The sequence below is a fragment of the Muscardinus avellanarius genome (assembly GCF_963383645.1).
Source record: "Muscardinus avellanarius genome assembly, chromosome: 18".
Taxonomy (NCBI): Eukaryota; Metazoa; Chordata; class Mammalia; order Rodentia; family Gliridae; genus Muscardinus; species Muscardinus avellanarius.
This window is the reverse complement of record NC_137804.1, coordinates 20,919,603-20,941,033: the sequence shown is the minus strand read 5'-3', so window position 1 is coordinate 20,941,033 and position 21,431 is coordinate 20,919,603. Positions and strand designations below refer to the sequence as shown.

The 21,431-nt window shown below is 37.7% G+C and overlaps 1 protein-coding gene across 1 annotated transcript in view; it reads left to right on the top strand.

Annotated features, from left to right (window-relative positions):
* Positions 1–21,431, top strand: part of KCNH8 (potassium voltage-gated channel subfamily H member 8) — a gene marked incomplete at both ends in the record, with an annotated part of 371,332 nt that overhangs the window by 247,359 nt on the left and 102,542 nt on the right. The window contains one exon of the mRNA XM_080715733.1: positions 3,356–3,563. Within this exon, the coding sequence (XP_080571859.1) occupies positions 3,356–3,563 (208 nt within the window). The remainder of the gene's footprint in view (positions 1–3,355; positions 3,564–21,431) is intronic.

Here is a 21,431-nt window from a genome sequence, read left to right as displayed (position 1 = left end):
ATTCCATTTTTTGGGGGGTACTGAGAAAGGAAGATTAAAAAATACACATAAAATAAAATATTTAATTGCACCAATAAAACGTTTAAAAAAATAAAATATTTCACATATATTTCCTATTAACATCCTCATTGTTTAAAATTAACATGGATCAGAGATTTTTATAAGTCTAATTTTAAAACATGCTATGAGAAATAAGTTATGTGTTATGTTGTTATACTCAAAGACAAAAGAAAGAAAGGAGGAAGGAAGGAAAGAAAGCAAGCTGGTTTTCTTCTATATTTAAAATATGTTTAGTTAGTGCTTTTCCATAAATGACAATTAAGAATGTGCTACTGTCACCAAAAAATGCATACATGCTTTGTCTTTGGCTATGCCCATATGTATGCAAGGCAATCATTATATATGTAGCTCACACATTTACTTATTAAGACCTACCTACTCTCTTTGTCACAATGAAAGACGGTATGAGAGGGAAAATTATGAATTAGATGTGAAAAGTGTGGAGGAGTGGAAGGACAACTGCCTGGGCCCCAGTTTTATTCCTTGCCATCTGAGTACCTTTCTTGGAGAAGTCAACATCATATTAGGACTAAAGTGAGCAAAAGAAATTCCTACAGTTTGGAGCAACCAAAAAAGATGGTATCTATCAAATGTTTTGCTAAATGTCTGAAATTTAGAAAGATATCAGTGCACATTACTTCTCCTTTCTCCCTCCACCTTTTTTCTTTGATCTCACCTTCCCCTTCCCCCAGGTTGACAGCCATAAGGTGGTCATGTCTACTCAGTAAAAGAAGAAACTCCTGTTAATTAGATAAGGAGTTTGATGTATGCACCTGACTTTGGGTAGCTTGTAATTCTCATTAGTGACAAATTCAGAATAGTACCCCGAGAGCAACAAGACTCTTTTTTCAGATAATATATTTACATTTAAATCAATTATGCCTCTTTTTGTCATTCATTGAAAGCCAAAATTCACATTTATAACAAGAAGCTATTGATTCTTATAGGAGCAAATATATATATATATATATATATTTTAATATACCAGTAAAATAACCAGACTTGCATCATCTTAAACACCTAAACTCGTGTCCCTGGTTTTTGCAAATACTCATGCCTATAATTCCAGTACTTGGGAGACTGAGGCAGGTGGATTGCAGGGTCGAGGCTAGCCTCAGCAACTAAGCAAGATTCTGTTTTCAACAACAACAAAAAATGAGCTATTATTCTTCCGTAAGGGCAGCTCTACATTCTTCCCTCAAACATTCCACTTTTGGTCAGAGCAAATGGGGAAATTAAATCAATATCATGTGTTCAGAAGACTTCCTTCATCTGGACCTCTCTTCCAAGTTTCATTTCGCCTATAACGATACACACATTTACATCTAGCTGTCAAATTCCCTCCATCTCCAGTAGTTCCTCTGAATGACAAAGCAGAAATTACAAACTCTTAGCATGTGACCCTCTAGCTTACTACAAGCAGAGAGGACCTGACTGTAAGGAAAGTAATACTTGACACAAAAGAATAACACACACACACACACACACACACACACACACACACACACACAAAAATAGCACAGAGAGCTAGCAAGTTCCTTAGAGATCCTTAACTTTGTGCTGTATTTGAGTATAAAATAATTCACAAGATTATATGTGAGCATACTTTTAATGTCTATTCTATGCTTATGCAAGGTTGGGGTGTTTTATATTTTCATGCTTTCTCTTTTACTTATTGAGCAAATATTTATTAAATTCTGACCATGTAAAATGCATTACTGCAGGTATGCTTTTCTTAGTGATCAGGAGAAAAGGCTAACAGAGGCAGAAACTACAAGTTTGGCCAGAAACTACAAGTGACCCCAATTAATTACAAAGGCAAAGCCACCAAAATTGCTGTCTAGAATTATATCCCATGAAGCTCAAACTATAACTGGTTATAGCCTAAAAACAACCGTTTCCCCTCTACTCATGGTCTCTCTCCCCCAAGAAATTAGATGAAGTCAAGGATTTTTTCAAACTCTATATCTACACGAGCTAATATTTTGTATTTTCTATTGTAAAAAGCTCTCTGAGAGCCAGACATGGCGGCTCACGCTTGTAATCCCAGTACTCGGGAGGCTGAGACAGGAGGATCGCACAGGTTGGAAGCCAGCCTTAGCAACTTAGTGAAGCTCTCAGCAACTTAGTGAGAGCCTGTTTCAACAAAAAATATAAAATTGGTCTGGGAATGTAGCCCAGAGGTGGAAAGTCCCTGGGTTCCATGCCCAATACCACCCCCCAAAATAATAATAATAATAATAATAATAATAATAATAATAATAATAAGCTCTCTGAGGTTCTTTCAGGTTGTGAAAAGAGTATGAGTTATGTGCACTACTTGCTGATAGTAATAGTGACCATACCAGTGTTACAAGTCTTTCATGTGAGCCCTAAAGTCAGGAAAATAATCTCTTAGGTATGAGTCTACTGCTTTAGGGCATGAAAAAGTGGGACTTTTTCAAAAATTTCTTTTTGATTTGATTTTGGTTCCCTAAGCATGCTTATTTGAGAGGAAGCTTAAAAAATATATATATATTTATTTATTTATATATATATATTTTAATATTAAAAATATATATTAAATATATATTTTTTAAATATTAAAAATATATATGTTGCAGGCAATTTTTTTTCTGTCCATTGGTAATGTGAGAAGCAACATGATACAGCAGATGAGGCAGGAGGTGCTATTGGTACTGATGAGCAGAATTTGTTCAGTTTTATAGGTCAATTTACTAAAAAATAAACATTAATTTACATTTACTATCATTCTTCAGGCTTTTAATTCAATCCGTGTGGATTATTGATATAAAGTAAATCCTTGCATGGGGAATGGGATTTGGGGTTGAAAAGACCTGTGTAAGGAGGTAGAGTCCTCTCTCTCTCTCTCTCTCTCTCTCTCTCTCTCTCTCTCTCTCTCTCTCTTTTCTCTCCTTAATCCATGATACAAGTGATTTCTTTCAAAGAAGTTCTCTGGAACAAACACATATATTCAGTCCTGATAATATTTTATATTTCACTTGTCTACCAGAATAAATATTGTTTTTAATCAGACAGAGAAAAAGAGATAAATTCTAATTAAGCAGTGCAAGCCTTCACTCAAAGGAATTATATTATTCCCTTTGTCCTATCCTTTATCTATCACCTCTCAATAGAATATAGAATAGGTCAAGAACAAAGACCAAACAAATGGCTGTAGAATGAAAATTACATTTGTACTCAACTTCGAGAACACACAGAATAGGCTGTAAGTTAAAACAAAGACATGAATTTAAGCCCTGGGCAAGTTGTGATGTTCTGTCTCCTACCACAGGTGTCCCTAGTGCATCTCTTAAAAACCGTGCGGCTGCTGCGTCTTTTGCGTCTCCTGCAGAAGCTTGACCGTTACTCCCAGCACAGCACAATCGTCCTGACTCTGCTCATGTCTATGTTTGCGCTCCTTGCACACTGGATGGCTTGTATCTGGTATGTCATTGGAAAAATGGAGAGGGAAGACAACAGCCTTCTGAAGTGGGAAGTTGGTAAGGGCTTACATTTGTCACGTTCTCCATTTTTAAGTTGAAAAGGAAGGTTGTCTAGAATTTGGAGGAGGAGAAAAATGACTCTTTAAATATATTTTTTCTTACTGCCAATTCTTCTCTCTCTCTCTCTCTCTCTCTCTCTCTCTCTCTCTCTCTCTCTCTCTTCCTAATCCATGCTACAAGTGATTTCTTTCAAAAAAGTTCTCTGGAATAAACACATTTTTTTTTTCCCAAAAATTAATGGGCTTTCAAGCTAAAGTAAGTCAAGGAGATCTAAACTGTTGAAAATTACTAGCAAGGTCATAGAAGTGTTTAAAAAATAATGTGTGATTTTTATCTGGACATGTTTCAATGCAGAACTAGTAAGAGTAAATCACCCAATAACTGGTCTATTGCCTATGACTGCAGTATTCAAATCCTAAGAAAATAATCATTTATATTTCAGATGGTGTGTCAATAGGAAAAATATCCCTTTAATTAATAGAAAAGTATTCCCTTAAAAAAAGAAAGAACTATCACAATTATGCACACTCCACATTTAACATTCTTTGAAAATTTTTGATGGCAGAAGATTGGATATTTACAAATATCATTTATAAATGTATTCCCATAATACATGACATTTCAAAGGAGAATTTCCGAGTGTTACATAATTCTGCATAAATGAATCTAAACACTAAGCACATGAGCACATTTTTAAACTCATGTTAACCACAAGAAATTTATAGAAAATAAAAATTCTCAAGACCATAACCCTCTCTCCTAAAATATCTACATTCCTCCCAGAGTCACTCTCTTTAGAGAATTGTCATATATGCCCACATCGGGAATTTTTTTTTCCCTTAATCTGACATTTAATCAAAAGAGTCTGTTTCTTAGTTGCCTAGAAAATCCATTGCTCATCTTCTCCACCAAAAATCAATCTTGAACTTTTGAAAGAAACTCAGACCTTTTCACAGCGATAAAGCCACAGGGGACTCCCGAGAGAGAAAAACACCCCAACTTTTCCTACCAGCCCTTCCCAGCAGAATGCATTTGGAACATCCCTCTGTCGGCGCTGCTAAATGCCACTGTGTTACCACAAGACACATACAGAGCCTTCAAAGGACATCATCGAAGAATGAGCTGGAGCTCTCAAAAAAGCAGGTTGTTCAGGAAAGTGAATCTCCTATCCTGCTTATTTTTTTAAAATAAATGTTCCTACATATCTTAACTTCATTTCTGAACTACACAAAACCATTGATGTGTTCTGACCATTTCCTTAGAATGGTTTTCTTATCTTCCCCAATCGAAGCACTTTCTCTAATCCGTGCTAAGGATCCAATTCTCAGAAGCCAAGGAAAGAAGTAAATAACATTGCAGAGGAGTAAAAGCACAAAAGAAAAATGAGATTGAAAAAGAGAGGGTTAAAAAGAGGATAAAGATCCCAATTGCATTTTGAATAAAACATCCGCCTTGTTCACATGCTCTGCTCTTGCAATAATGGTCCTCAGAGAATTACAACATTAGAGTCCTGCCCTTAGTTTGAATCCATAGTAAAATTCTGACTTGTGGTCAGCACCTGATTCCTTTTTAGCTGTGACCTAATTTCCTTCAGGCCCCAGACCTATACATTCATATTAATTTGTAAGACTTGTCTAGCTTGTCTAGTCTGAGAGTCTCCAGATGGAGAAATTCAGCTTATTCACTCTCTCCAACTTAGTTACATGACGAAAGCTTTCTGTTTCATTTCTGGCCATATCAGTCCAGCCGCAACTGTACAATATAGCTGTTGTTTTTTCTTTGCATAAATGTGCAAAGGTTTTTATTTTTCAAGAAAAGAGGAACCAATAACCCAAACTACATCTGTATTACCCAATTCCTTGGCCCTGATGTCGGAGCTCAGTGTCATGAATGAGAAGTTGTAAACTGGATCTCAGTCCTATAAAGATGGCCTTGGCCACGTGTTGTGGTGTCGAGAGTACTGGGTGGGGCAGTAGACCTCACCTAGCATCAAAACTCTATCAGTGACCAACCATTAGACGTTTAATAAACCTGCTCACCTGTCTGTACCTCAGTCTTCTCATCCACAACATGAAAAAGCTTGCCATATATCTTGAAAGTCTATGGAAAACCAAACTCGGCATTGTGTGCTATATATGGTGTGTTTGTGTATGTCTGTGCATGTGTATGCTTCATATATATACTGATATATCCTGTTCTTATAGCTGCAACCATTAATTGCAACCATCCAATATCACCTACTTTGAGGGTGAATCAAAAAGTACATCCTATGATTACGACATGCTGAGAAAATATATCCATTTCACTCATTTTATGCTTAAGATTTTATTATTAAATAATGTGGTTCATCTATAAATGTTTTTTATAGGTGCATTTTAATTTCACTCAATAATGTTAAGAATATTTGAGAGCCGGGCGTGGTAGCACATGCTTGTAATCCCAGCATTCGGGAGGCTGAGACAGGAGGATCACGGTTTGCGGAAGCCTTAGCTACTTAGTGAGGCCCTTTGCAAATCAGTGAGACCCTGTTTCAAAATAAAGAATAAAAATTGGGCTGGGGGTGTGGTTCAAAGGTAGACTGCCCCTGGGTTCCATCTCTAGTACCACGCACAAAAAAAGAACACTTACCTTAGAGAGTTGGATCTCCTGTGCAAACACCTCTCATATTATTAGTTTTTTTGTGGTGCTAGGGATTGGACGTAGGGGTACTCTAACATTGAACACCTCCAGCCCTTTTTATTTGCTATTTTCTATTTTGATACAAGGTATTGATAAGTTTCTCAGGCTGGCCTCGAACATGCAATCCTACTGCTTCAGCCTCTTGAGTTGCTGGTATTACAGGTGTGCACCACCACATCCTACTCAGTATTTGATTAGGAAGGCAGCATACTTATTATGTCTGTAAATATTGTGTGCATAGGCTTAGGACTTTACCATCCTATACAAGTATTATTTGTATCATTTGTTCACTTAAACCATTCTCTATCTGAGATTCATATACAAACTAAATAATTATGACCTTCCTTATCTTATTTTATAATGAAGCAGCTGACAGCCTAGGTTAATTTAGTTAATTTAGTTTAACTGTATCATTTATCATTGGTAATAAATTTTACTTTTTTTGATCCAATTACCATGAATCAAAAAAATTGATCACACAAATGAAATCCAGTTAGAAAACACATCGTTCTTTATGTTTGTGGCTAACATATAGGACAGATTCATCTTCCTGAAGATAAAAATTTTCTCTAATCATCATTAATTGCTCTAAGATGATTATTTTCTTCTTTTGTTCTTGGCAGACTCTCCAATTATAAGTAGAGATTATTTCAATGTTTTAAATCAGATGAAATCAGAGTTAATTTTTAAAAGATGTCTAGTATCATTTTTTAAAGATAACTATTTTGGGGAGGAAGAATTTATGGTTGTGAACATGTTATATCAGAAGCTGATTATGAAAAGATTTGCCTACTGTTATCTTTTACTTCATATTTTCATGTTATTTCTATAGTACAGTCTAAAAATAATTTTGAGGTATGACTTATTGTCTCATGGAATTTTAGTCCTAGGGAAATCCTAGGCCAACTATTTGACTTTATATGAAGAAATTGGGCTTATTAATTAGGTTATACAAATTCCATGATAGAATTGGGTTGGTCTAATGAGTCCATCACCATATCTTTCCTGGGGGATATGGCTCTTGTCACATGGAAAGTGTAAAAAAAATTTATTAAATGAATCAATGTTTGAGGTTATTTAATAACTAAATGATAATTAGGACACAAGAGCCTGTATTCCCTAACTTGCCTAGAAATCTTCTAGCAACTTGAGTATTATGAAATTATAGGAAGTGTCTACTTCACAAACTCTTTCCAGCCAGAAAAATAAGAAGCAACAGAGTGATCACTTAAGGTGTGGTAATTCATTTGAAAAATATTTTTAAGTACCTTATACATGTTTGGCCCTGCATTAGACACTGTAGATAACAAAACAGGTAATATGTTTGATATCATAAGAGTTTAAAGTCTAGTGGAAAAGAAACAAATAACTCAATGGGAATATGTTCTGTAAGAGGAAAGTAGAGAGAGGTGTGACAACTCAATCTAACTGTAATATTGGCAAAGACTTTTCAGAGATGACTTGAACTTTAAAGAATGAATAAATAGGTCTTGTCTGTACAAGTGCTGAGGGAAGGCATTTTGATAGCAGGGACATGGCAGTAATATGCAGTTTCCTAGTACCTACATAAAGGATGCGCAGAGCAGAGGGTGGTAGTTAGGTATTAACGCTAAAGATACAGGTAAGAAGGCAGGGCTAGATGTGTGTGTGTGTGTGTGTGTGTGTGTGTGTGTGTGTGTCTGGGGACTGAACTCAGGGGTATTCTACCTTTAAGCTACACCTTCAGCCTTTTTTTTTTAATTTTTTACTTTTTATTTTGAAACAGAGTCTCAATAGGTTGCTAAGAATCTCAGCTAAGTTGCTGAGACTGGCTGTGTACCTGCAATCCTCCTGTCTCAGCTTTCCAAATACAAGGGTTACAAACATGTGCCACCATGCCCAGCTAGGGACTATATCGGGAAGGATTTTGTGCCAGGCTTTAGAGCCTGCACTTCAGTCTCGCTAGGTTGACGAGTCTCACTACTTGCTGAGGTTATCCTTGAACACCATGGAATCTGTAGATAGCGATTCCAGGGTAGGATTTAACATTGCATTAAGGAAACATAGCACAATAGAACCTAATAGTTCTTTTAAAAATTTAATTTTTGTTTTGTCTGCAAAGAAATGTTTGAATGACTCCTCTAGGGAGTCTTTTTCTATAAGAGGACCTCAATAAGGTTATAAATGTGAACGAAAGGCTGAGGTTTATGTTAGTGGTAGAGCGCTTTTCTAGTGTGGATGAAGCCCTGGATTTCATTCCCAGCAACACACACACACACACACACACACACACACACACACACACTAGAAGAGGACTTCACAAGTTTTCTTACATTTTAAGTTATGTAAATTATATATAAATGAGATTTACTAATATGCCTAATACAGTTATGTTAAACCTGTATGTTTAATTATTATAATCTAAAGTTCAATTAATTACATGACTTGGTCCTTGGAGAGCTCCAATAGGATCTTTTCTTGTTTGTTGGTTGGTTGGTTGTCTTAGTTTTGTTTTGTTTTGTTGGTTCTGGGGATTAAATAGGAGCATTGTATCCCTGAGTTACGCCCTAGCCCTTTTTACTTTTTTATTTTGAAATAGGGTCTCCCTAAGTTGCTGAAGCTGGTCTTGAACTTAGAATCTTCCTGTCTCTGCCTCCCAAGTACCGAGATTACAGGCATGCAGCACCTCATCTGGCTTCCATTAAGATTTTAAAGTTCTGATTTTATCTTTGCAAGAGTCAGATTTTAATCCTCCTTCAAGGATTTCTAGGTATGTGATTTTGGCCCAAATAACCTCAGCATGTGGCTTTTCATGATTTCTTTTCTTTTTTTGACACTAGGAATTGAACCCAAGAACATTCTACCTCTGAGCTATACCCTCAGCCCCATTTTATCTTTTATTTTGTACCGGGTCTCGCTAAGTTGCCAAGAATGCAATTCTGTCTGCCGTGAAGTATAAAAAATAAAGTGATAGGAAAGCAAAAGTTGGGACTGTGTTTCTATTGAATGGTTTATTTTCTTTTGAAGACTTTTGCTATCTTAATACAGAATTTCCCCAATATTCAGATCTCCCTTGTGCACAAACTGTTTAATTTTTCTCTCTCTTAAATGATCTTATAATACCTGATAGCCATTACTCTAAGTATAAATAATATTAAGTGTTCATAAGCATCATATACAAAGCCATTCTGGACTTATAATTTTATAACACTGTCTAAACATTATCTAAGTTTTTCCAGCTGTTTTGTAGAATCTATCTCTGACTTTTTATATCAACTTGCAATCTATAGTCTACTTCCTCAAACCATATGGCAACCTCATAAAAACAACTATTTTCTTTCCTGATTTTTCTTGCATTAAATTGGATTATTTATTACTTGTGTTTGTTAAATTAGTAGTAAATTTAGTAGATAGATAGATAAACATCTTTCTTTTTATGGTACTACTACAGAAAAAAAATTTAGATATTTTCCCAATCAAGAAAGAATACTTTGCAAACCCATATATCATTAGCCTATTTCTAATTACATGATAATAAATAATTATTAGATTAATAAGGGACTATGGGCATTGACTAAAGGTCTAAATATTAAATATTGACTGACTCTAAGTCCTTGCTTTGAAATGAAAGTGTGAAATTCCGAAGTGTTTGTAAGAAAGCACACCTTTTAGACCACTCACACTAATGTTATCTTATTTAATTTTATATTTATTTATTTATTTATTTATTTATTTATTTATTTGTGGTACTGAGGTTCCTGGAAGGCCTTCTACCTCTGGGCTACACTCCCAGACCTATTTTATATTTTTCTTAATTCGGAAACAGGGTCTCTTAAGCCAGCGCGGCTGGCTTCGAACCTGCCTGATCCTCCTGTCTCCACCTCCCAAGCGGGGGGATTACAAGCGTGTGCCACCACGCCCGGCTCACTAATGTTATTTTAACCATAACAAACAAGGTAGCTAGACGTGGTGGCGCACGCTTGTAATCCCGGTGCTTGGGAGGCTTAGACAGGAGGATCGCTCAGGTTCAAAGCCAGCCTCAGCTACTTAGTGAGGCTCTCAACAACTTAGTGAGACCCTGTTTTAAAATAAAATATAAAATTTTGGTCTTGGAGTATAGCCCAGGGGCAGAAAGCCTCTGGATTCCACCCCCAGTACCACCAAAAATAAAAAAGTAAATAAATAAATAAATAACCAGTTAAACTTCTATGATAGAAGTAAAACATAGAGCCACAATGTCATCTTTCTGGAGATAAAAGATTTTGAGCAGCTAATACTTTATTACCGAGGCTAATCATTATTCCCTAATGATGGCATGACCATCTGGACTTTATTATGGTACCTAGAAGATATTTTATTAAAATCCTTGTACTCAGTCGGGCATGCCGGTGCATGCTTATAATCCCAGTCCTTGGGAAACTGAGATAGGTGGATCACAGGTTCGCGACCAGCCTCAGGTACTTAGTGAGGCCTCCACAACTTAGTGACACCCTGTTCCAAAGTAAAGAATAAAAAATAAGACTAGGGGTGTAGCTCAAAGGTAGAATGCCCCTGGGTTCAACCTCCATTACTGCAAATAAATAAGTAAATAAATAAATAAATAAATAAATCCTTGTACTCTATTCTACATTACGCTTCCGGCAAGACCCAAAACTGTAGATTTTAGAAGTCTTATTCTTCTTCTAGTGCCGTGGGATTTGTACGATGCTGCAGTGAATCAGCCAAGGGTTAACGGAGTTTTGCTTTCCTACTACGTAGAAGGATTGATGGAAGAGAATTTTAAGGATGACTTCAGCCTTACAGGCCTTTACTCTCACCCAGAGATTTCTATAGAGAGCTAATCATTTCAACCCCTGCACACTCTCCACCCTGTTACCATTCTTCTGACTCAATAAACAGTCCACATATGCTCCTCCTATCTTCCAGCTGGAGACAAACTTGGATCGACGCTCCTCACAGCTCTTACTAGATCCAGAACCCCTTCGCAGGGCTGCTTCTATGCCTCATTTTGGTCGTTTAGCCCTTGAGGGATGGTTTTGTGTCTTGAACCTCTTGGGCCTTGCTGACCACTGATTGGCTCCCTGGGCTCCTCCTGGAGGGTCCTCTTCCAACACTGAAGTGTTGCTCACCGGGGTCCTCTCTCTTTTACTCTGTTAGGTTTTCCTGAATGGTTTGGTTGCTAAGATCGTGGACAATAACGTTTTGTGGTTCTTAGAGTGCCGTGTGTTTCTGTTTTAAAATGAGTTCAGTGTTAGGCGCAGGTCACACAGGAGATGTTAATTTGGGGGTAATCCAAAAGGTGATGTGAACATTCAAAGAAGGAGAAACGTAAGGTTTATTTTTAGTTGTTAGGGGGGGAGTCTGATACAGCTGATTTGAGGTTTTAATCTAATCTACTTAACTAATTGATTGATTTCATAAATCACATATTGAATAATCTATTTCCATTAATTAAATATGGCATATTAATCAGACTTAGTTGTGACTTGCGACTGTGTACTTAGAGGCTTCATTTTTCTTCCATTGACAGTCTAATTTTACACTAATACTTCGGAGTTTGAATTATTGTGTTCCTTACAATTTGGTACAGAAAGTAGAATTGGGGCTGTTCTAGCCTATTTACTCACAATCAACATTAGGGGGGGAAAATTCCCACTCTTAAAATCCAAAGGGCATTTAGTCGAAGTTAATTTTATAAATTAAATTGGGAAAAATAATTCTCTTAAAACATTGAGATATTTTTGCCATCTCACATAATATATAATCTCCATTTACTTAAAATATTCCTCTATATAATTAAGTGAAGTTATATAAATTCCTTCACACAAGTTACAGATAATTTTGTTAAGTTTACTTCTAAGTATTATACATTTTTGTGCTTCTGTGAATGGAATCTCTTTTCATTAATTATATTCTAATTGTAAGTAAAAGAAATTTAATAGAATCTTGTCTTTTCATTTTCTTTTGGTTTGTTTGTTTCTGTCAAGGACCACAGAACTGTTATATGGCTTAAGATTAAATTTTTAAACATAGCTTTAGGGTTCTTATACCTCATAGATAATATGCAAATGAGGCTTAAGACTAAATATTTTTAATTTCTCGAAAGAGAGCACTTCTATTAATCTGGTTTCTTTGTCATGTCCTATTTCAGTCAGCATTCTTACTACTGTAATCTAAAGTTTCTGATGACCACAACTTAGAGGAAGAAGATTTATGTGCTCACAGTTTGGAGGTTTCAGGGGTTTCAATCCATGTTAGCCTAGGTGACGTCTATGGGAGGCCAGGCATGGCAGGAGGAAAAAGAAACAGAAGGAGAGGGAGAGGAAGAAGGAGAAGGAGACAGAGAGAGAGAAAAGAGAGAGAGAGAGACAGAGACAGAGACAGAGACAGAGACATGCACAAGAGGAAGAGACAAGGAATATATACATAATACTCAGGATGTAAGTGCTATCTTCTCTGCCTTTCACCGACATGAATCCAGAGCCCATAGACATGACTGCAACTGCCTCGCTGACCTTTCTTGTCCCCCTGTGAGCGCTACCACCATAGTCCTACAAATAAACTTCCTACTCTTGCATACGGCGATATCATCTCTTCTTTTAGAAGTGCATACAAACACATAGGTTTCCAACATTTTCTGGTGTTTATTCAGAGGAGTTTGTGCACGTACATTATCTAAGTGTATAATCTTGCCACAACCACAATATCAACTTCTGTCCAAACAATATAACTTAAATTCCAGTGCAATTTTTGTTTTTGGTTTTCTGTGAAATATAAGAATAGTTTTTATGAAAGGCCTTCTGAATAAGGGTTAATTATAGCAGAACTTAATTCCACTTGGAGTACCTTTATGAAGGAAAATCATTTAAACTCAAGATCTCAAATCTCCAATCCATCAAACAGAATTATTCGGGTACCAGGAAAACAAATTAAGCTACTGCTTGAGAAGATATCATTAAAATGTTTAATGTATAATTATTTCTTTACAGATACTATATCAATCACAGTGATTTTTTAGGAATGTGTTACGATTCATATACTGTAGATTATATTTCTAGAAGACTATAGATATAGTGGAAAATAAAATAGAGAAAAAACACATCTTTGAGACTGTTACATTTAAATCCTACAAGATGTTTTAGTATTTAATATAAAATACCATTGAGTTCCTAAAAAGAAACATAGTTTTGTGAATTATGAACAATATTAAAATTGAAATATAGAGCCTGCTGGAAGGTTCTTTATTTCTTTCTTCTTTTTTTGTGTGTGTGATACTGCGGATTAAACACAAGGGCATTCTACCTCTGAGCTACACCCCCAGCCCTACTATTTATTTATTTTTCCCAGTACTAGGGATTGAACCCAGGAGCATTCTACCTCCAAGCATCACTTCTAGTCTTATTTTTTATTCTTTATTTTGAATCAGAGTCTCACTAAGTTGCAGAGGGCCTCACTAAGTAGCTGAGGCTGGCTGCGAACCTGTGATCCTCCTGTCTCAGCCTCCCAAGTACTGGGATTACAAGTGTGTGTCACCACGTCTATCTTCTTTCTTTCTTTCCTTCTTTCTTTCTCTTTTCCTTTTTCCTTTTTTTATTATTTCTTTTCTTCTTTCTTTCTTGATTGGTACTGAAGATTGACCCCCAAAGCAGCCTATTTGAGCTACACCCCATCCCTTTTTATTTTTACTTAAATAATCAATTTATTTATTTAATTTTGTGGGGTGGTACTGGGGATTGGACCCACGGACTTTCTACATTCTACCTCCAAACTCTACACCCACTCATTTTTATTATTTGTTTATTTTATATTTATTTACTTACTTATTTATTTATTTATTTGCGGGTCTGGGGATGGAAGCCAGGGGCATTCGACCTCCGAGCTACACCCCCTGCCCTATTTTTTTATTTATTTTGAAACCAGGTCTCACTGAGTTGCAGGGGGCCTCACTAAGTAGCTGAGGCTGTCTGTGAACCGCAATCCTCTGGTCTCAGCCTCCCGAATGCTGGGATTACAAGCATGCACCACCATGCCCGGCTTTATTTATTTAATTTATTTATTTCGGTACTGAGGATGGAACCCAGGGGCATTCTGCCTCTGAGCTACACCACTGGTTCTATTTTTTATTTTTATTTTTATTTTTATTTATTTATTTATTTATTTTTTATTTATTTTTTTTTTTTTGGTGGTACTGGGGTTCCTGGAAGCCCTTCTACCTCCGGGCTACACTCCCAGACCTATTTTTTGAAACAGGGTCTCTTAAATCAGCCCGGCTGACTTCGAACCTGCGCGATCCTCCTGTCTCCGCCTCCCGAGCACGGGGATTACAAGCGTGCGCCACCACGCCCGGCTATTCTTATTTTTTGAAACAGGGTCTTACTGAATTGGGAAGGGCCTCGCTAAGTAGCTGAGGCTGTCGGTAAATCACGATCCTCCAGTCTCCGCCTCCCGAATGCTGGGATTACAAGCGTGAGCCACCACACCTGGCCTATTTTTTGTTTTGAAACAGGGTCTTGCTGGGTTAGTGAGAACCTCACTGAGTTCTTGCAGCTGAATTCAAACCTGCAACCCTTCTGTCTCAAACCTCCCAAGTACTACGCTTACAGGCAGGCACCACCACACCCAGTTAGCCCTTTTTATTTTTAAACAGAGTCTCACTAAATTGTTGAGGGTCTTGCGAAATTGCTGAGGCTGGCCTCAAACCTTCATTCCTCCTCTGTCAGCCTCCCACGTATAGAATTAACAGGTTTGTGTCACCATGCCCAGCTCAACTCACATGTTAGAATGTTAAAAAGTGAGCACAAAAATACACACGAAGAAAGTAAAACAAATTAAGACAAAAATGTTATTTGGTACAAGTTAATACAACTAAAAACCTCCTTAAAGGTTCAGAAAGAGGAGGAAATAATTCTGATGAATCTCTCAAAGACATCATCTGAGCTGGGCTTCAAAAGGTAAGTATTAGCCGGGCGTGCTGGCGCAGGCTTGTAATCCCAGCATTCGGGAAGTTGAGACAGGAGATCTCGGTTAGCGGACAGCCTCAGCTACTTAGTGAGGCCCTGTTTCAAAATAAAAATTTAAAAATAGGGCAGGTGGTGTAGCTCGGGTCCCCAGCAACTTAGCAACTTAGTGAGATGACTCTGTTTCAAATTATATATATATATATTGCAACCATGAGTTCTACCTTTGAGCTACAGTCTCAGCTTTATTTTATTTTATTAAATAATAATAATAATAATTATTATTATTATTATTATATTATTATTATAATAATAATATTATTATGGAACCCAGAGGCGTTTGACCTCCGAGCTACACCCCCTGCCCAATTTTTAATCTTTATTTTGAAACAAGGTCTCACTGAGTTGCGGAGAGCCCAAGTAGCCGAGGCTGTTTGAGAACCGCGATCCTCCTGTCTCAGCCTCCCAAATGCTGGGATTACAAGTGTGCGCCACCACGCCCAGCTTTTATTTTATTTTTTATTTTGAAAGAGAGTTGTGCTAATTTACTGAGGGTCTCACTAAGTTGCTGAAGCTGTTCTTAGACCTGTCATCCTCCTGTCAACCTTCTTTTGTAATGACATTTCTATTATATATATATAGGGGGGGGCAGAGAGAGAGGGGGAGGGGAGGGGGGAGGGAGGGAGAGAGAGGGAGAGAGAGACAGAGAGAGACAGAGAGACAGAGAGACAGAGAGAGAGAGAGAGAGAGTGTGTGTGTGTGTGTGTGTGTGTGTGTGTGTGTGTGTGTGTGTGTTGGGGAGGTAGCTCAGAGGCAAGACACCCCTGGGTTCAGTCCCCAGTAGCACCAAACAAAGAATGTAGGCTCAGAGTTCAAAGCTTGGCTTAAAATCTGTGGAATCTTGTGAGTGCCATTTGCTTAAGACACAGATTATAAAATAGACTAGCTGTGTCCCCAGGTTGTCATGATTAAGTAATGCAAAGTGACCGCCAGAGACTAAGGGTCATTGCTTCTGTGGCCACTGGTGCTGCTAACGTTTAAGCTACCTTGGTTATCAATGGTGTGGTGATATTTTACCAATGTGACTACTACACCTGAGTTTCTTTCTGAGAAATTCTGTGTAACTTTTTCACTGTCTTGAAACCAGCACCCAAAGACTTGCACTCTGGACTAAAAACCCGCTGCTGGTGGTCAGGGAGTCCAGACTTATTTTTAGCAGTCTTTGAGTCTCAAGTGGAATTCTGTCAAGGTTGTTTTTTTTCTGATTGTGACTCACAGAAGCAGGGCGATATTTCTAATTTTATCATCTGTTTATAAAATCATGTTTGAGAGCTAATTCATTAATTTTTAAAATATATTGTTTAGCCGGGCGTGGTGGCGCACGCTTGTAATCCCCGCGCTTGGGAGGCAGAGACAGGAGGATCGCGCAGGTTCGAAGCCAGCCGCGCGCGCGCTGGTTTAGGAGACCCTGTTTCCAAATAAAAATGTAAAAATAGGTCTGGGAGTGTAGCCGGGAGGTAGAAGGGCTTCCAGCAACCCCAGTACCACCAAAAACTAAACTAAAATAAATAAATAAATAAATAAATAAATAAATAAATAAATAATATATTCTTTAGACTTACAAGTTGCAAAACTGTTTTGGGGCTGAAATGGTGTATTTGGGGATGTGTGGCGAGGGTTTAGCCCCACTGCGGAATAGCACAGAAAACAGTTTCAAAGAGTCTATTAGCACGTGATTCCTATCAAGAGCACGGCACTGGGAGGCTAGATGATTCCAGACACCGATACGGTATTTTATATGCTTCATTCAAGATATCGATGCACAGCGTGGTGTGGTGGCGCACGCTTGTAATCCCAACATGGGGGAGGCTGAGACGGAGGATCGCGGTTTATGGACAGCCTCAGCTACTTAGTGAGGCCCTCTGTAACTCAGTGAGACCCAGTTTCAAAATAAATAATAATTAAAAAAACAGGACAGGGGCTGTAGCTCAGAGGTCAAATACCCTTGGGTTCCATCCCCAGACCCGCAAAAAAAAAAAAAAAAAAAAATATATATATATATATGTGTGTGTGTGTGTGTGTGTGTGTGTGTGTGTATGCACAACCATACAACTATACCTGCTCAAATCTCACAAGGTAACACTCCTATATATTCAGATTGAGACGAGTTAGAAATACTGGAATGAGTATTCTAGTATCGTGTGATTGGCCCCTGAGCATGTATGCCTCTGATACCTCTTGTGACTACATGTGCTCTGAAAGGTGGTGAGCATTGGCCTTCTTTTGTGATGACATTTCTATGACATTGAATTTTCTTGATTTAAATTTTGGAAAACTTGAGCTGGGTGTGTTGGAGCACGCTTGTCGTTCCCGCATTTGGGAGGCTGAGACAGAAGGATCACAGTTAGCAGATAGCCTCAGCTACTTAGTGAGGTCCTTTGCAACTCAGTGAATCCTTGTTTTAAAATAAAGAGTAAAATATAGAGCTGGGGGTGTAGTTCAGAAGTAGAATGCCCCTGGGTTCCAACCCCGGTACCGCAAAAAAAAAAAAAAAAAGAAAATTAGTTTGTGTCAAGAAAATGATATTCCTCCAACAACTTTCATATTTGGTAAATGGTGATACACAAGTCATGTTATGGTGGTAATTTTTTTTTCAGTACTGAGCATGAAACCCAGGGGCATTCTACCTCTGAGCTATGCCCCCAGCCCTATTTTTTATTCTTTATTTTGAAACAGGGTCTCACTGAATTGTAAAGGTCCTCACTAAGTGGCTGAGGCTGGCTGGGAACCGCGCTCCTCCTGTTCCAGCCCCCCAAATTGGATAATTTAATGCCAAAATATATTTATTGAGTGTAGGGCGGGTTGAGAAAGAGAGAAAGATTCATTTTCAGTAGAATTAGTAGAATTTGATATTCCTTTAAATTGGCAAAGTAAATATTTTTTCATTCTTAGAAAATGAAATGTTCCATATTTGGGTAAAAATAATAATTCAATGAGTTACCAAGTACTTTAGGGATTATCAACTGGACAATTAAAAACTCTCTTAAACCAAGCATGGTGATACATTCCTTTAGTCCTAGTACTTGGGAGGCTGAGGCAGAAGGATCACAGGTTCAAGGACAGCTTCAGCAAGTAGTGAGACTGTTAGTAACCTAGAGAAGACTGGTTCAAAATAACAAATAAAATAGGGTTTGGAGTGTAACTCAGAAGTAGAATGCCCCAAGTTCAACTCCTAGTACCACACACACACACACACACACACACACACACACACACACACACACATACCTTTTTAAAAAAAAAAGTATTTATCTCAGCTACTTAGCGATGCTGTTCGCAACTCAGTGAGACTCTGTTTCAAAAAATAAGAAAACTAAAAAAATAGGGCTGGGGGTATAGCTTGGAGGTAAACTGCCCTTGGGTTCCATCCCCAGGACAGCAAAAGAAAAAATAAAGTATTTATCTGATTAAATACTGAATTATTTGGCCTGCTATCCGGAAGCTATTGTTTAGTCCTGTGGAGGTATTTTTGTTTGTGTTTTATCACACACACACACACACACACACACACACACACACACACACACACACACTGTCTTAATCCCTATAGATATTTCCACTCTTTGGTTAGCATTACAGTTATTATTATTAGAGTAGCGGCACATTTCTGATTCCTTTCTGGAAAGTACTTTCTAGAATTTCATTAGATTAATTTAATTCTTTGATCCACTACCTATACAAAGAATTTTACGTATTCTTTTAAGTTTTATTAAATCACTATTTATTAAGTTCTTTTCAATGTAGAATTTATACCAAAGATTTAATTCATCAATCAATTTTTTTTGGTACTGGGGATGGAAACCAGGGGCATTCTAACTCTGAGCTATGCCCCCAGCCCTATGTTTTATTCTTTATTTTGAAACAGGGTCTCACTGAGTTGCATAGGGTCTCACTAAGTAGCTGAGGCTGCCTGCGAACCACCATCCTCCTGTCCCAGCCTCCCAAATGCTGGGATTACAAGCATGTGCAACCACGCCCGTCTAATCAGTCAATTTTTTAAATCCTACATCAGATATAATCGGGTTTTTTTATGACAATTTTCTGAAGTTAAATTTTCTCAATTTAAATTTTCGAAAAACTATTTTTTGTCTCATTTATGGTCAATAACAATTTTTCTCTATACAGTAGAGCCATTGTGAAATTTATTCTTTATTAATTATTTCTTTTTTTAATTTGTTATTGGTGCATTGCTGTCATACATCTTAATGGAATACAAGTTGGTAGAGGCACACATGCACACATCATTCATTTCCTACTGAGTATAACTTTCCCATAATCAAGATTTGCTGTATTCAGTGTTCCTAAAGAATATATAGTTTCAATTATAATTATTTTTTGTTTGGTTTGACATACCCTATCTGTTTTAAACATGTTCAATAATACTTGTTTAATTTCTAGCCTGGTTTGGGGGATAAAGTAATCAAAATATATATTTATTTATCTGAGCCAAGAAATGCTTTCGAACAAAGAGAAAAGAACCGCAAATAGTGCAAATGGTATCTGGGTGGAGCCAGGGGTCCCTATGTCATTGCAATAAAAATAGTGAGATCAAGCCGGGCTTGGTGGCGCACGCTTGTAATCCCCGCGCTTGGGAGGCAGAGACAGAAGGATCGCGCAGGTTTGAAGCCAGCTGCGCTGGCTTAAGAGACCCTGTTTTCAAATACAAATATAAAAAACAGGTCTGGGAGTGTAGCCCGTAGGTAGAAGGATTTCCAGGAACCCCAGTACTACCAAAAAAAAATTGTGAGATCAAAATATCCTCCTGCAGAGACTTAGCCACCTCAGTGGAAGTAATTGGGAAGCATATGGTTTTGCTAAGAGACAGGATGCCCCACAAATAGCCGTCAAGACTTTGTCTCTGCCTACATTTGCAAATCACCTTGTTGCCTGAATTTCCTAAACAGCATCTGTCCATTTGTACTTGCACACGTTATATGATAAAAATTGTCAACTCGTTTCCAATTCACAAAGCTAACTTATTTGTGAATAATGTAGTGATGCGTGACAAAGGGTCCATACTTCAGGAAAGGCGAAAAACAGCTGGTATTCGAAGCCAGCCACCAGCCACCATGCCGATGCTTCACAGAATCATCTTCCTTCCTCTCAACAAAGAGGCATTTTTAGTTCCATATTTTAGCAAAAAGAACTGAAAAATAAAGAGAGCTAGCTCACCTGAAGTCAAATTGCGAAGTGGTTCTGGGGCTATAGTTCAAGCCATTTTGTAAAACAAAATCCTACTTCCTGTGTGTGCATGTGTGCATGTGCGTGTGTGTGTGTGTGTGTGTGTGTGTGTGTGTGTGTGTGTGTAGCAAGATAATCTATTCTGTTGTCTTTATGATTTAGATGGACAGTCTTTATCACACACACACACACACACACACATATATTATTGAATATAGTATTGAATATATATTGGGGGACCCATCCTGAGCTAGATTTGGGTATCAAATGTATGAGAGACCATAATCCTATAATCATGAAATAATAAGTCTAATTAGATATATAGGCAGAGAATCAAAGGATTAAAATGTGGTGAGACCTCCAGTTTAGGGAAGGGGAGCGAGGTGCTAAGAGACTGATCAGGTTAAATGATGCAAATGAAAACTCTATTCCTTAAATTATTAAAAAGTAGGCAGGGATAAAAATAACTCTAAATAAAATAACGTCATTTGAGAGAATTTTGCAATATGCTTAAATATTTTAAAATGATTTATTTTTTTGGCCGGGCGTGGTGGCACACGCTTGTAATCCCAGCGCTTGGGAGGCGGAGACAGGAGGATCATGCAGGTTCGAAGCCAGCTGCGCGCGCTGGCTTAGGAGACCCTGTTTCCAAATATAGGTCTGGGAGTGTAGCCCGGAGGTAGAAGGGCTTCCAGGAACCCCAGTACCACCAAAAAAAAAAAAAAAAAAAAAGCTTTATTTTTATTTATTTATTTATTTTGGTGGTACTGGGGATGGAACCCTTCTACCTCCGGGTTACACTCCCAGACCTATTTTATATTTTTTATTTGGAAACAGGGTCTCCAGCGGGGCTGGCTTTGAACCTGCGTGATCCTCCTGTCACCACCTCCCAAGCACGGGGATTACAAGCGTGCGCCACCACGCTCGGCTCCCTTAAAAACGTTTTTAACTGTTTGTATCCTAGTGATGATTCATAACAATTAAAAATTATTATCTAGATTGCAACACA